The following is a 14,581-nucleotide window of genomic DNA, read 5'->3' on the forward strand; positions in this document are numbered from 1 at the left end:
CGAGGAGGAGCGAAGAGGCAAGAGCGATCTCCGATCTCTCTCTTGCTCTTTTTTCTTGGAGCCCCTCCTCTTTCAAGAGGGAGGAGGTGTCTATTTTTAAATTTCCTGGAGCGGCATGACCCATAAATAGGTGGGATCAAGGGTATATGGGGAGTGGCTTGGATGGACAGCCGATATTGAATCCCTTGATCGTTGACCATTTGACGGACACTTGAATGTCTTAGTGATGTCAGAATTCATTGATCTTAGGCTCGTTGGATTTGTCTCGTCATGCCGCTTGATTCGACCATAAGAACATCATGTTTGGAAATCGTTTGGTAATCCAAATTGTGGTTCAAACCCTCTAACAGCGCTTTGGACCCTTGATTTGGACTCATTTGGGCTCATATTGAGTCGAATTTGGTGTCGTTGGGTTCATATTTCCGAGGCGTTCAGTTCGACTATAAGTTTGCTAAAATTGGAGTTCAGATGATCCCAAATTTAAATTTTGAAGTTTTCAACTTGATTTTGCATCGAGATTTGTGCCCGATCAAGATAATTTTTTGATGATCTATCAATCTTAAAATTATTAAATTTATTATAAAATAAATATAATGTATATGAAATTTATCAAAATTAGTATTATATGAATCTTAAATAAATATAAATTATTTTAATTCATTTTAATTATTTTTTTTAGAATTGTTACGTGCTTAAAAAATTATGGCGATAGAGTTAGTATTTAATATCTTAGCTATTGAAAAAATTCCAACACTCATAGGAAAAAAATTTATAGGAGACTGAAAAAAAATTATGTGAAAAACTTGAAAAGAAAAAAATCATGGAATGTTCCAATTGAATAATCTACTATTTAACAGGAATTATAAGGATTCTCCTTTCCTCACAATTGAAGAGGGCTAGATTATTTGAGAACATGTATGTAAATTTTCTTATAAATATTACATAATTTATATGTACACAAGTAGACAGTTAAAAACACAACAATGAGGTTATATCTTGTTAAAAGTCAGGACATTATAGTAGCAATTGCTAGAGGTGGCCATCAGTGATGATAGCTAGAAAATGCAAGAAAGATTTTAACTATATCAGCTTTTGAACCTCCCCCTCTATAGAGAATGATGCCATATTTCTAAGCTTTTAGGAAGATTTGGCTAGAATACATATCAGCCTATCGTGTGGTCCATATCAATCTTCTTAATTGTAGATTGTTTATCAAATATTTTAATGCCTTAATATGGTTTGAATCAGCTGATCTTAGGCTCATTAGATTCGTCTAGTTAAGCCATTGGATTAGACTATAAGCATACTATAATTGAATTTGTTTGGTCCATCAATTAATATTCAAAAGTTTTCAAATAAAATTCATCTATTTGATTTGAGCTTATTTGAAGCTGAGTCGGTCATTTGAAATCCAATATGTTTGTCTCATTGAGAAGTTCAATTCGATTATAAATTTGCTTAAATAGGAGTTGTATAATCCAAAATTTAGTTATGAACATTTTTAATTTAAATATTATCTTGATAATTTACAAAACATTTAAATTTTGTACATTCGTATGAAGAATGTATTGAGCTAATTTAAAAAAATAAAATAAAATAAAAAATAGAATGATGGCACATATATGTTAAAAAAAAAACAGGGTGAAATTAGGCCTATATATATAATTCGTCTTGATGTGTTGGTTGAAAACTTTGAAAAGTAAAAAAAAAAAAAAAAAAAAAAAAAAAAAAAAAGAAGAAGAAGAAGAAGATTAAAAGCTTGACAATCAAGAATTTATCTTAATGACCTAAATGTTTCAACAAAAAAAATAAAAACGAGGCCTAGGACAACCTCCGAACGAAGCAAAGTTCTTTCAGTAGCAATCTAGAAACGTCCGCCACCAGAAGCGAACCGAAGCACCCTAGGTGCCCTTCCCGTAATTATCACGCAATCCCAGCCCCATTTCCATCATCTAATTCTTACGAGAATCGGCCATTGTATAAATCTAACACACGCGCTCCTCAGGTCCTTCGTTCTCTCCCTTCCGATCAAATTCCAATCCGATCACCGGCGACATCATTAATGGGTTCGCGCTACGAAATAGAGGTGACGATCCGGTCTGCCCGCGACCTGAAGAACGTGAATTGGCGAAAGGGCGACCTACGCCCCTACGCCGTGGTCTGGATCGACTCGTCCGCAAAAAGCTCGACGAAAGTCGACATCGACCACGACACCGATCCCGTTTGGGACGAGAAGCTCATAATCCCCCTTCCCCCGAATATCTCACTCCGCGACGCTACTCTCCACATCGACATCGTCCACGCCAACGCTGACGAGGGTATTAAGCCCCTCGTCGGCTCAGCCCGCCTTTCCCTTTCCGAGGTTGCTGATGAGGCCGGCATCGGCGGGAAGCTCGATCGGACCCTCAAGCTCAAGCGCCCCTCCGGTCGCCCGCATGGTAAGCTCGATATCCGCGTTTCCGTCAAGGAGGACCCTAGGTATTACGATCCCTACGCCCAGCCGCCTCCGGCTTACGGGCAATCCTATGGAAATCGTGAGGCCCGCGATCCATATGGCTACGCGCCTCCACCGACAGGTTACCCTTACGGTGGGCCTACCGCGCCTCCATCTGGGTATCCCTACGGCGGGCCGGCGTCGGCGCCGTCGCCGGCGGGGTATCCATATGGCGGGCCTCCAGCAGGGTACCCATACGGAGGACCTCCCGCCGGAGGGCCGCTGGGAGGAAACCCTTACGGAGGTTCACAGCCAGCGTACGGGCAGGTGGCTTCGGGATCTGGGAAAAAATCGAAGTTTGGGATGGGGACCGGATTGGCCGTTGGGGCGGCAGCGGGGGTACTTGGTGGTTTGGCTTTGGCTGAGGGCGTTGATTACGTGGAGGATAAGATTGAAGATGATGTTGCGGAAAGAGTGGAGGATGATTACTACGACGACTATTAGCTGTGTATTTCTTTGGTTGGGCGAGCATCGGGTTATCAATGCGTGGATGCTGGGAATTATTTAAACTTCGATGAGTTCTGCTTCTTGTTCTTTTTATTTACACTTGCGTCAGTGCATCAGATCTTTTTATACTTCTGGTCGTTCATCTGTAGAAGTTTTATTCAAATCAAAAGGCGTGAACTTGATTATATTCTTGTTTTGTTGAATTCGCTGTTGGATTTCGATTATTCGCGTGAGATTTAATTCGAGAGAGTTTTAGGGGCTGTTTGGTAGCATCCAAGATTTGATTTAAGTAGAATTTAGTAAATCCTGAAAACTGTTTGGCAACTTTCATGATAAATCCTATTAAATTTCATGTGACTGTTTGGCTATAGAGCGGATTTAAAGAGTGGACTCTTCCTCTAGAGCCAATGATTTTCGTAAATTCGGCTAACATAGGATTTCATAAATCCAGGATTTAACAGGAAAAGTCGGAATTTTCCGCCTAGGGCGGCTTTCATTTGCTGTGAGATTTGGTTTTGCATTTTAGGCCGTTTGGCTAGATTTCGCTCAAGTCCGACTCAAATCCAGCCTAAATCCTGTTACACCCCTTAGAGTGGACAAATTATTACGTGTAGCATCCGGATTCGTCCAGAGGCGAATCCGGACGCGCCACATCACTTCGACCCCGGTGCATCCTGATGACATGGTGTGTCTGAATTTGCCTCCGGATGATCTGAACACAACACATAATAATTTGCCCTTAGAGTGAGGGGGAACTCACCTCAACCACTCCTATGGGATTTAACACGGACGGCAAAGAGAGCCGGCCAGCAATTATTATTGCGTTTATAACAAAGACTAGCTCCGATTATACGTTGGGGAGGTGCGATGATTTTTAAATGAATTTGGGCAATTGGTTATACTTGTTTGATTGAGAATTTTTCACTATTAATTTGATATAAGAATATGAATCCGAAAAGGTCAATGTGTTTTAATTTTTCTATCGTCTCGTTAAGGAGGTGCAGTCTATTGGTCAATTTGTAAATAAACTGATGATAATATAATATTTATATAAAAAAAGAATCGAACATATCTAATCAGATTTATGTTTATTTATTTATTTTAGATATGCTCTTTTGAAATTCTTCATTCTAGCATATGGTGGGTGGAATGGCGTGCTTGGCACAAATAAATTGGGGGAAAAAAAATAGTCAGAATGTGCTTTCGATCGGGATCAATCTTAGAATTATTAGATTTATTCAAGATAGCTATAATATTTATATTTATTTTAATTAATTATTCTTACGATGGATTCATCTCAAAATGAACTCAAACTGTGATGCAATGTACTCAAACTCTGATGCTGCACCAATAAATATAGTGGGTTAAAATTTTATTTAGGACAGTTTTAATACTGTTTTTTAAAGCAGATTTTTAATTAAAAATTTTAAGTTTAAAAATTTTTTGTACTAGGGAGTAGAAAGAAAGTCGTCTCAAATGAAGCCTAAGTTTACATAATGGTGTGATGAGTCCAATAAGCACTTGAAAAAAGGAGAACAAAAGAGCTGAATTTGAGTTTGACTAATATTCTTTAATTAAGGTTGTTCATGAAGGAGACAACGATTCGTTTGGAATGTTACAACTTTTTTATAAAGGTGATGATAAATTATCGTGAAGAAAGTAAAGCTTTTAAAAATTGTTATAGAAAGCAGTTTTTTAGTACAAAAGTTTATTAAAAGCATTTATCAAATAAAAACTGTGGTTGCGATTTGAAAAGCAAATCAATAAGGATGTTATTTGTGTCATTTATTATATGTATTAATAATTTTTATTGATCATAATTGTATAAAATAAATGATAAATGATGTCACTTGTTCTATAAAATTTACATCCCAATTCACAAAGGTTTAGATTTTTCAAAATTCTTCATTTTGATCCTTCATTAATAATTTTTTCCTCATTTTTTTCCTAACAAAAATTTAATTGGGAAAAATATAATGAATATATTCCTCCACTTTCACCTCTATTCTCACTTTTTATTGATTTTGATGCATTCGTAAGTTCTTTCAATGATGACTATTTGTGCTAGCAGGTTTTTTACCATAAATTTTTGAGCTCTTGCCTTTGTCAAGATCTTCATATTGGTGTTAGATAGCCTATGAAGCATCTTTGGTCGACATAACGGTATTAAGAACTTGATGTGGAGAATCCCCTTAAGTTTTAAAATTGTAATAATACCTTAGTTCATGTGCCTTATTACAGTCATCCACATATCTATTTATTTACTTAGCATATCACCATTGAATTTAATCGGCCTAGTACTTGTCATATAAGCAACCCTGTGGTGTGATTGACTGATTTGGCATTTTTTCTAGGCATGCAAGAACCAGGCTTAATTTAGGCAAAAATATTTACGGTTATAGAATTAGAGAGTTTATTCTCTTAATATTGTATAAAGATTCATCATACACATAAATAAAAGAGAAGTTGCAAGAGCACAAAAAATTTGAAGTGAAAAACTAAAAAAATGGAAAAATATAGGGCTTATCACAATATGAATGATTTTACTAGTGTTTGTCATCACTAACAATTGATGTCCTTCCTCAAGAGAAGGCATTGATATAATTTAATAAACATATTAAGTGGTGGAAATTGTTGGAAGAGCTTATGGTATGATGGTTATCTTTAAGAAATTGTTTACTTGTTTGTTTGACCGAACTCATTTGAGGAGGGGAGATTAGAGACCAAAGAGTTTATCATAATTATAATGCTAACATAGAGAGTTAAGAGTTGATTTCGACGACATGCTTCAATCTTATAACCAATACCATGTGTTGACATTGTCAGTAAAGAGAAGTATGAAAAAAAAAGCCAGCATGTGTCTGCACAATCACGAGACAACGATCAAAGAATTGTAGTTGGATGATGGTGGTCAACAACCATAGCTAAAAAATAATGGTTGGAGTACCATAGTCAGGCGATGGTGCTTAGATGATTGCAATCAGACAACATTAGGAAGGATCGTAAAAGGGATATAATGATCATAGGGTCATAAGATGATTATGATGCTAGGAGGGTTGTAGTAAGGCAACGATGGGTAAGAGAACTATAGTTAGGTGACATGGGCTTGAGGATCGTAGTCAGACGATTGTGGTCGGAGGACTATAGTTGAGCAACAATGATTGAATGATCATAATCGTGCAATGAAGTTTGGAGGATTATAATCGGGTAATAGTGGTCAAAGGCTTGTAATTGACCAACAGTATTCGAAATACACTAGTCAAGCGAGGAAGGTTAAAGGCATGATGCCCCAAGATTTAATTTGAAAAAATTCTCTTTTTTATCATCTAATTAAATTCCAAAGCAACCAATAACATATATACACATAATATAATTTTATAGAAATAATATTTCATTTTAAGTCCCAAAAGAATCATATAAAATTGTCATGTCTGCTACCAATTACATCAGTCTATCATAATTACTCATAACTACAAAAGAATAAATAATACAAATAAAATTCTTGTAACATTAATTTTGGATAAACCTCACTGCACTATGTATTTACCTTTCATTGAATATATAAATCACATAATGAGTTAATATCATAGTAGGTCATCATAACCTTAGCTAAAATTGTAATCAAAGCACGAAATTAAAAAAAAAAAACAATATGCATATTATCATTCAGATCATACAATATGCATTCAGATCAAATTTGCATGATCATATAACTGTTAGTTTGAACAACATCAATTCACATGAATAGTAGTATGCTGGTATAAATAGTAGTAACCAGTATGAACATTAATCCCTATATAACATTTCTATTGGTATAATTTATACTTTTTGTACATATGACCGTACAAGAATCTATAAGTCAGACCAGTATCAGTAATTCATGAATCAATTATATCTAGTGTATTGTGTGGAATGCCATGTGACATGTTATTATATGAATCAATGTGATTATATCATTTAATTATTCGTATGTATCTATATGACATCAGTACCAATGCTTCATGTTTATATTCTATTAGTTATCAATGTGTCATTAATATCATAAATTTCATTTCTATGTCATTTCATGCGTATAGTATGTATCGATATTATTTATAACATATATTATGTATCATGTACATGTATTAGTCTAATAACTTATCATGTTCATATATTATGTCATATCATGTAACTTATATATCTTACATGCTCATATGGTGTGGGTAGGTCCTGAAACTCTTGGGTATGTCTAACATGTGCTTATGGAGGAATTCCCCAGTTATTGCTGCCACTATAAGTCTTTGGGGCATTCCAAACCTGAATATAAAATTCTTCATCCCCAGTTAGTCGTAACTCATTCTGTGATGTGTAAGGCTGTTGAGCCTGTTTTGGATACTGGCAATACTTCGGTTGAACTTGATAATGTCAATACTTCACCAGAACTAGGCCACGTGCTTTTTTTGCCTAAAGATGTTGAGCCTGTGGAGCGTGTCGTGGAGCCTGAGCATGAGACGGACCTTCCATCGTCTGTGGTTGCTTTGCTTCCTCCTTTAGAGGTTTCGGTGGAGGCTCCTAGGCCTATGTTTTGCTCACAGATTAATGCTAATGAGTGTGTTATGGAGGGTGATAGTACATTTCCTAGTGATATTTCCCCTACATTTGTTGAGATGTCTCATAATGGTTGTGTTTCTGGTGAAAAATTGGTTGAGTTTGTTGAGGGTCCTTGTGGTATTAATTTGGTCGTGGATGGTGGCTCCACGGATTTGGGTGGGTCAACAGCATCTCCAGTGACTGATATGGATACATCTGTGGAGGCTCTTAAGTCTGCTCAATTTATTGATGTGCCAGTGTCTTTAATTTTCAATGGCGATTTACAAGTTCACTTAGGTAAATCTAGAGATTTCTTTGTGGACCACTCGGATTGGTTGAATGTTGCCCTTGGTAGTCAGTATAGGGATCAGGTGGTTTTTGCTGACTCTTCTTAGGGTGGTTAAGAATTGTATAAGATGCATGTGGAGGAAGATGACTTTACCTTGGCCAGAAATCGTCGTCGCCAGAAATCCAAATAAGCTTTTTGGGCTTCCTCTGTTTGGTTGTTGTGGCTTTTTTAGTTATATGTTTCTTTAGATCTCGATTTGCGCCTATTTTTCGTTAGACTGGTGGGTGTAGCTGCTATTTTTAGTATGGGCAATGATGAGGCGAGCTTGCGAGCTTACTGATGGTACGACTTATTGGCAACCATTGCTAGCGGGTTCTTGCTAGTCTCCTTTTTACTAGCTTGTTGCTTGTCCTTTGGAGGGTCCTACTCTATCATTTGGGTGGTCGTAGTGCTTCGCCACAACCTGAGCCCGCTTTGGTGATTCACCCCTTTATTTTGGTCGGTTTCCACTATTTATAATTTCTTTAACTGTGTTATGCTTTATTTTCTTTCGCTGGTTGTATCCTCTCTTTTTATGAAATAAAATTTCATTCTTAAAAAAAAAATCATGTAACTTATGACTATCTTATGCCATTTCATGTCTTAACCATATAAAGTAATGTTATGTACACACATCATGTCATATTTATGCAAGTCAGGACACCTGGATCATTTCGTGTTTTTCCTATATCAGTTATATCATGTCCTATAAGTCTAACCTATACGAATCAGTCATATCATGTATTAGTCTTATCAATCATAAGTCAGGTGACTTTGTTTAGGAGTTCTCTCTCCATCAATCATATGATATATCATTAATTTTTCTTATGTTTCCCTTTTCACATCTTTTAAGATTATATCATAAATATTTATTTAAATGAAAGCATGTCAACTCACTCTCCTATACAAGATAACTTGTCTTTGATTGATTTGAATCAATCAAATCTCTAGCCAACCTTTATTGCAATACACACATATGACATATTATGCACTTATTATGTATGATAGATGCATAAAAAAAAAAATGTATGATAGATGCAAATCATATTAATACTATGAACTATAACATATATAGTTGGTATGGCTATGTGTATGTACATCTTATCATTATACTCATGTCGGAATGCATGTCTTGTCAGATGAACTATAATTTGTGATATTATATCAAGCATAATATATTAGGTGTAGGAGTCTAATTCATTTCTCATGTCTTTATTCTTATCATTTTAGTTGAAATGCAATGTATGCAAAATTACTCAGCAATATCTCAATATATTTATATCAAAACATTCTAAATGAATAAATCTATTATATATTAAAAGTCACACGATGAAAGTTTGTTAGATCGGAAGATAATCCATTTTTGTCAAGTTTAGGAGAGGGAAAAACTCAGAAATCAAAATCAACAAAAATAAAGTAGGATTAAGGTTACCTACCAGGTACATAATCACTTAGCTAATAAAGAAGATGGATATAAATGTCCCAAGATGAACTTTATCTTTCTTCCTCTCTCATTCTCTCACTCTCTTCCCCAGCCAAGACATGCTAAGGATGGGTGGGGAATGGCTTAGAGGTACTAAAATGAAATAATGGAGTAAGATATTAAAAAAGAACAAAAAAATTGAGTGATCTAGCGCCGCAACACTCGAGCCCATAGCATCATAATGCTTGTTCAAAGTATTGTAAATCAAGAAGACAATACCGCAGTGTCTAGATCTCTAACGCTGCAATGCTCGATCACCCCGAAACATCCAAAAAGAGAGTGAAGCGATGCTGCCTTATGTTTCTTTGACCTTGAGGGCATGGTTGTTGTGAATGGTTGATAGTGATAGAAATAAATTTTTATGAGTGATTAATATATATTAGGTATCAGATTACTATTAGATTACTAGCATATTACTAAGAGTTTATAAATAAGCCCCATCTTTGAAAATCAAGCCATCAAGCAAAAATTATAGAAGACAATGGAGCCTTCGGTACTCCCTCTCCCCCTAAATATCCGAAGTTGTGAGCATCCGGCAATTGCCTAAATCCCCATCATAGATAGAGTTTTAGGAAAGCTACAATTTCCTAATTCTCAATATAGTAACTATTTTTCTATATTTATTCCGTTTTTTTTTTCTGTTTGAGTTTGTATCGGAGTACTTCTACAATACTTATATTTTGTGTTATGATCTTAGGCCGAACAGAAGCAACATGGACGGTCAAGATCTCTTACAGTAAAGCAAAGAATGCAATGCATTGCTTAAGTAGGAAGAAAAAGATCAAGGAATGATTATATCCTCTTAAAAGAATTGGAAACCATCATCTTCCCATTTCTTCCCCATATCAAGATGTTGAAATAGATGAATCATAGTCAAGAATTTCATAAATTCCTTGCATATTAATAGCAAATACCATTTCATTCACTGAAATAAATAATTATTGGACTGACATACCAAAAGTGATCGACTCTTGCTGCCAGATCAAGCAAGCATGCGATGATGAGGATCTCGGTAATAGATATGATTGACAAAGAAGGTGATTTTCGCCCATCGATCAAATGTAAATAATGTTCTGGAAACAGTATCTATCACAGATACCGAGCAAAACATTCAAATCAGTGCTAAATCAGCAGCTTTTTGAATTTTAAGGCTTTGCTCAGGACAACTTTTTTACTGCTTCTTAAATCAGTTTTTTAGTACAAAGTAAGAAAGCCGTCCCGAACGAAGCCTAAGGCTTCTTTTGATATGACTTTTTTATTACTTTGTAAAGATGTTTTTATTACATTTTTTTTTTTAAATAGGAAAAAAAAAGTAGTCTAAAGCTGTCCCAAACGAAACCTAAAGCAATTAAAATCACTTAGATTTTGGTGCGAAAATCCTCCTCATGCCATTGGAGAAATCATATCTATGATTGTTGTCATAAAACATGTTTTTTTCATTTTTCTATTAAAAGTTCAATATTTTATATTTATTAAAAACATCATAACTTTTGAGGTTTTTGGATTTTTTTTCATAAACCATTAAATTATTTTGAAAATTTATAAATTTTCTTAAATAATTTTCTCATAATATATCACAATCAAGCTAGTATTTCTTATTTCGTGATGATATAAAACAATAGTCACATAAATTTAATTCGGAGAATGGGCTTTCTACCTTCTGATCAGCAATACTCCATCATACTTCCCTTTCAAGAAGTCTCCTAATTAAAAAAACTTCAAAGAAGGCTGACTACTTTCGGTTAATAAAAGAACTCCCCCTCATCATCATTGATTAGTAAAAAGCTGAAGCGTTTGCCTTCTCCAACCTCCACTTCTTCCTATCTCATTAACTCATCATTTCAATTCCACCACATTAACCATCACTTCTCCTTCACTTCTCTCCAACCACCATATAAAAACCTTAGCCACTTCCAATTTCTTTAACAAAGCCTCTAACACCATGAGAAGGCTAACAAAACACCTCCTCCTCACCTCAGCCCTTCTCACTGCGCTTATTTCAATTATAATCGAAGTCTACTTTCATCCTTCTCCAATTTCCACCACAATTGTCTACAAGTCTCTAGCTAGCCCAAGCTCCATAATTAATGACTTCATCTCTTATTTTCGCCGCCACCATCACCACCATCATCGGAAGGCAGCTTGCAATGACTCTAAGTGGTCACAATTAATCCCACCTCATCAGAGCGGAGCTCAAATTTTAACCGTCGATCTCAACGGTTGTGCTAACTTCAGCAGTGTGCAGAAGGCAGTCGACGCCGTCCCTGACTATAACCCTTATCGCACAATCATTATCGTCGACTCTGGTGTCTACAGGTTCAACGTACAAACACTTAAACCTTGAGTCAATAATGTTGATAGTATAAAGTTGTAATGACTTGTTTCTTATATGTTGTGTTTTATTATTAAAGAGAGTTTGGTGTGAGACAGGGAGAAGGTGATTGTGTGGGAGAATAAGACTAATGTGACAATTCAAGGGCAGGGTTATCTCAACACTAGCATTGTATGGAATGATACAGCTAATTCCAGTGGAGGCACCATTTACAGCGCCAGCGTCTCCATCTTTGCGTTCAACTTTGTTGCCTACGACATCAGCTTTCAGGCAAGTGTTTGTATACCGGTAGAAAGAAAAGAGATTTCATTTTACATTGTGTTGTTTCGATCTATTATATTTATTTTGATGAGAATCTATCATACCATAAGTTTTGTTTTATATTAGAAATATTTAACAAAAAATTTAACTTAGCTAAGGATATTTTTGGCAAAATTTTGCTTGGGATTGCAAGACAGTATCAAATTGCATTTTTCACTGAAAGACAATTACAGAATACGATATTGCAACCATATTTTGATTCCGTATGTCAGATTACAATATGATAAGTACATGTTAACCAACAAGGCATGTCACATCATGCTATAAACAAAGCCCATTCTATGCATTAATTATTCAGTGCGGATCCAGAATGTCGTATGGAGATCAATCAAAATGTGACATATCACCTCTTCTATGTACCGCGGCTCAGTACTGCTCAATATCGCTGACGTGACTGCACCTGATTTGCCTCTGGACGTACAGCTCCGTCTGGCCACCACACAGAATAATTTCTCCATTCTAAAACCTTAAGTAGTCATTCGTGTAATTTAATATTTAATATTAGGTGTCATACTAATTATAAAAATATTGTTAAATTGTTTTTTTATCTCAACACTTCCTAATGCTAAAAAATATGATTTTTATTCGATTAAATATATATTTTTTTCATTTGATTCCATTTCTAATTTTAATTTACAAATATACTTAAAATAATAAAATGTTTATTATAACATATATGATAAATTATTTAAATATTAAGATACTTATATATAATAAATAGAAAGAAATAATTTGTACCATTTTTTAAGATTATTCCAATAAATTTGGTTCAGAATGCCCTAAATAGTATTTGATGATGAAAACCCATAGTACAGAACACAGCGCCGGCAGCATCGCCCGGGGACGTTGGCTCACAAGCAGTGGCGCTACGGATCGCCGGCGACCAAGCTGCGTTCTACAACTGCGGCTTCTACAGCTCCCAGGACACTCTGCTAGACGACAAGGGCCGGCATTACTTCCGCCAATGCTTCATTCAGGGTTCCATTGACTTCATTTTCGGCAATGCTCTCTCCCTCTATGAGGTACGCACGTACTCAACATTTCTTATATTTAGGGTTTAGCTCTGCCATTTAATTTGCTCACATTTGATGGATTGTAGGAGTGCACAATCAATTCAATTGCCAAGGAGGTGGTGGCCGGTGTGAGCGGCTGTATCACGGCTCAAAAGAGGGAGTCAGAAGCGGAGAGGACGGGATTTTCGTTTATGAATTGTTGCGTCACTGGGACTGGAAGAGTTTGGCTTGGTCGAGCGTGGGGATCCTACTCTACAGTCATCTTCTCCAAGACTTATTTGCCGTCTATTATAGTTCCCGAGGGATGGGATGATTGGAACAATTCTTCAAACGATAAGTCAGTAAAAACATAATTTTTGTTTAGATTGAAGCTTTGTTTGGAATAGCTTCCTTCCTGTTTTATGAGCTACCTAGAAAATTTTGTACTAAAAAATTTGTTTAAGCAATACCGCGGCTGGATACTGCTGACGTGTTGCATTCTATTGGTCTTCGGACTGCATTATGTGTCCGGTCTCTGCACAGAATAATATATCCCAAGATTAATTATTTTATGCTGACTCTGAACTCCGTCCGGAAACCAACTAGAATGTGTCACGTCATCCCTTGCTCGCTACCAGTGATCGGTATTGCTCTGTAACGCTCGGTACCATGGCTCGGTACTGTTGACGTGGCGCATTCTGGTTGGTCTCCGGACAACGTTCTGCGTCCGATCTCCGCATAGAATAATATTTCCTAAGATTAATTATTCATGCGGACGCCAAACGCCGTCCGAAGACGAACTAGAATTTCCACATCATCCCTTGCTCGGTACTACTCGGTACAGTGGCTCGATACTGCTCGGTACTGCTCAGTACCGCAGCATGGTATTGCTGACATGGCGCATTCTAGTTAGTCTCCGGACGACATTCTGTATCCGGTCTCTTCACAGAATAATAAATATCAACGTATTATAAGGAATTGAAACAGTTTAAATAAGAATTGTTAATTTATATCTTCACATACTAATATAAACATTTAAACGGATTAATTGCAGAACAATCTTCTTTGGTGAGTACGAGTGCTGTGGCCCGGGAGCAAACTACACAATGTGGCCTAAATACGCTAAGAATTTGGATTATTCTGAGGCAGTTCGATTCATGGACATCTCTTTCATTGATGGGAACGAGTGGGTTCTGCCACCTCGTAGTAGTGATGGGCGTAATCCATGCGATAATCAAAATTATGGGGAGCTTGTTAGGGATTATTGAGGATTTATTATCACAAAGGTACAGGTGAATTGAAAGCTTGTTTATGCTATTATATTATATATGTAGATAATATGTATGGGTTGCAGGTAGTTTTCTGACACGAAATTAATTTATCCATTCGCTTGTATTTGATCGAATCTACAGCTATATATATTTTGTTCTGACCTTTTAATTTATTACATGTTGCATTGCACAAGATCGATTCCAGGCCGAGCTGAGGCTGTGCCTGGTGAGAGCACCCAAATGAACAATTGATGATGAGTCAAATATTCTTATTTGCTTGTAGAGCCTAATTTTCATAATTGTGGTTTGGAATTTATAAATAATTATTTTAAATCTAAGCTATT

The 14,581-nt window shown here is 36.1% G+C and overlaps 2 protein-coding genes across 2 annotated transcripts; both read left to right on the plus strand.

Annotated features, from left to right (window-relative positions):
• The first annotated feature begins 1,901 nt into the window (after nucleotides 1-1,901).
• Nucleotides 1,902-3,128, plus strand: LOC110099965 (protein SRC2 homolog). The gene has a single exon (XM_020827311.2). The coding sequence runs from the start codon at nucleotides 2,063-2,065 to the stop codon at nucleotides 2,936-2,938; it is 876 nt and encodes a 291-aa protein (XP_020682970.1). The 5' UTR covers nucleotides 1,902-2,062; the 3' UTR covers nucleotides 2,939-3,128.
• An 8,135-nt stretch (nucleotides 3,129-11,263) lies between these two features.
• Nucleotides 11,264-14,349, plus strand: LOC110099960 (probable pectinesterase 15). Its single transcript, XM_020827302.2, has 5 exons — nucleotides 11,264-11,637; nucleotides 11,752-11,923; nucleotides 12,790-12,996; nucleotides 13,074-13,324; nucleotides 14,021-14,349. The coding sequence occupies exons 1-5, from the start codon at nucleotides 11,264-11,266 to the stop codon at nucleotides 14,232-14,234; spliced, it is 1,218 nt and encodes a 405-aa protein (XP_020682961.1). The 3' UTR covers nucleotides 14,235-14,349.
• The last annotated feature ends 232 nt before the right edge of the window (nucleotides 14,350-14,581 follow it).

The sequence above is a fragment of the Dendrobium catenatum genome, unplaced genomic scaffold, assembly GCF_001605985.2.
Source record: "Dendrobium catenatum unplaced genomic scaffold, ASM160598v2 fragScaff_scaffold_334, whole genome shotgun sequence".
NCBI lineage: Eukaryota > Viridiplantae > Streptophyta > Magnoliopsida > Asparagales > Orchidaceae > Dendrobium > Dendrobium catenatum.

What these genes read in the sequence shown, in the direction of transcription:
- LOC110099965 (XM_020827311.2), top strand. Translation starts at nt 2,063, where the DNA reads ATGGGTTCGCGCTACGAAATAGAGGTGACGATCCGGTCTGCCCGCGAC.
- LOC110099960 (XM_020827302.2), top strand. Translation starts at nt 11,264, where the DNA reads ATGAGAAGGCTAACAAAACACCTCCTCCTCACCTCAGCCCTTCTCACT. An exon ending in CCTACGACATCAGCTTTCAG is followed by an intron (nt 11,924 to 12,789) that starts GCAAGTGTTTGT and finishes CCCATAGTACAG; the next exon opens with AACACAGCGCCGGCAGCATC. An exon ending in ATGCTCTCTCCCTCTATGAG is followed by an intron (nt 12,997 to 13,073) that starts GTACGCACGTAC and finishes GATGGATTGTAG; the next exon opens with GAGTGCACAATCAATTCAAT.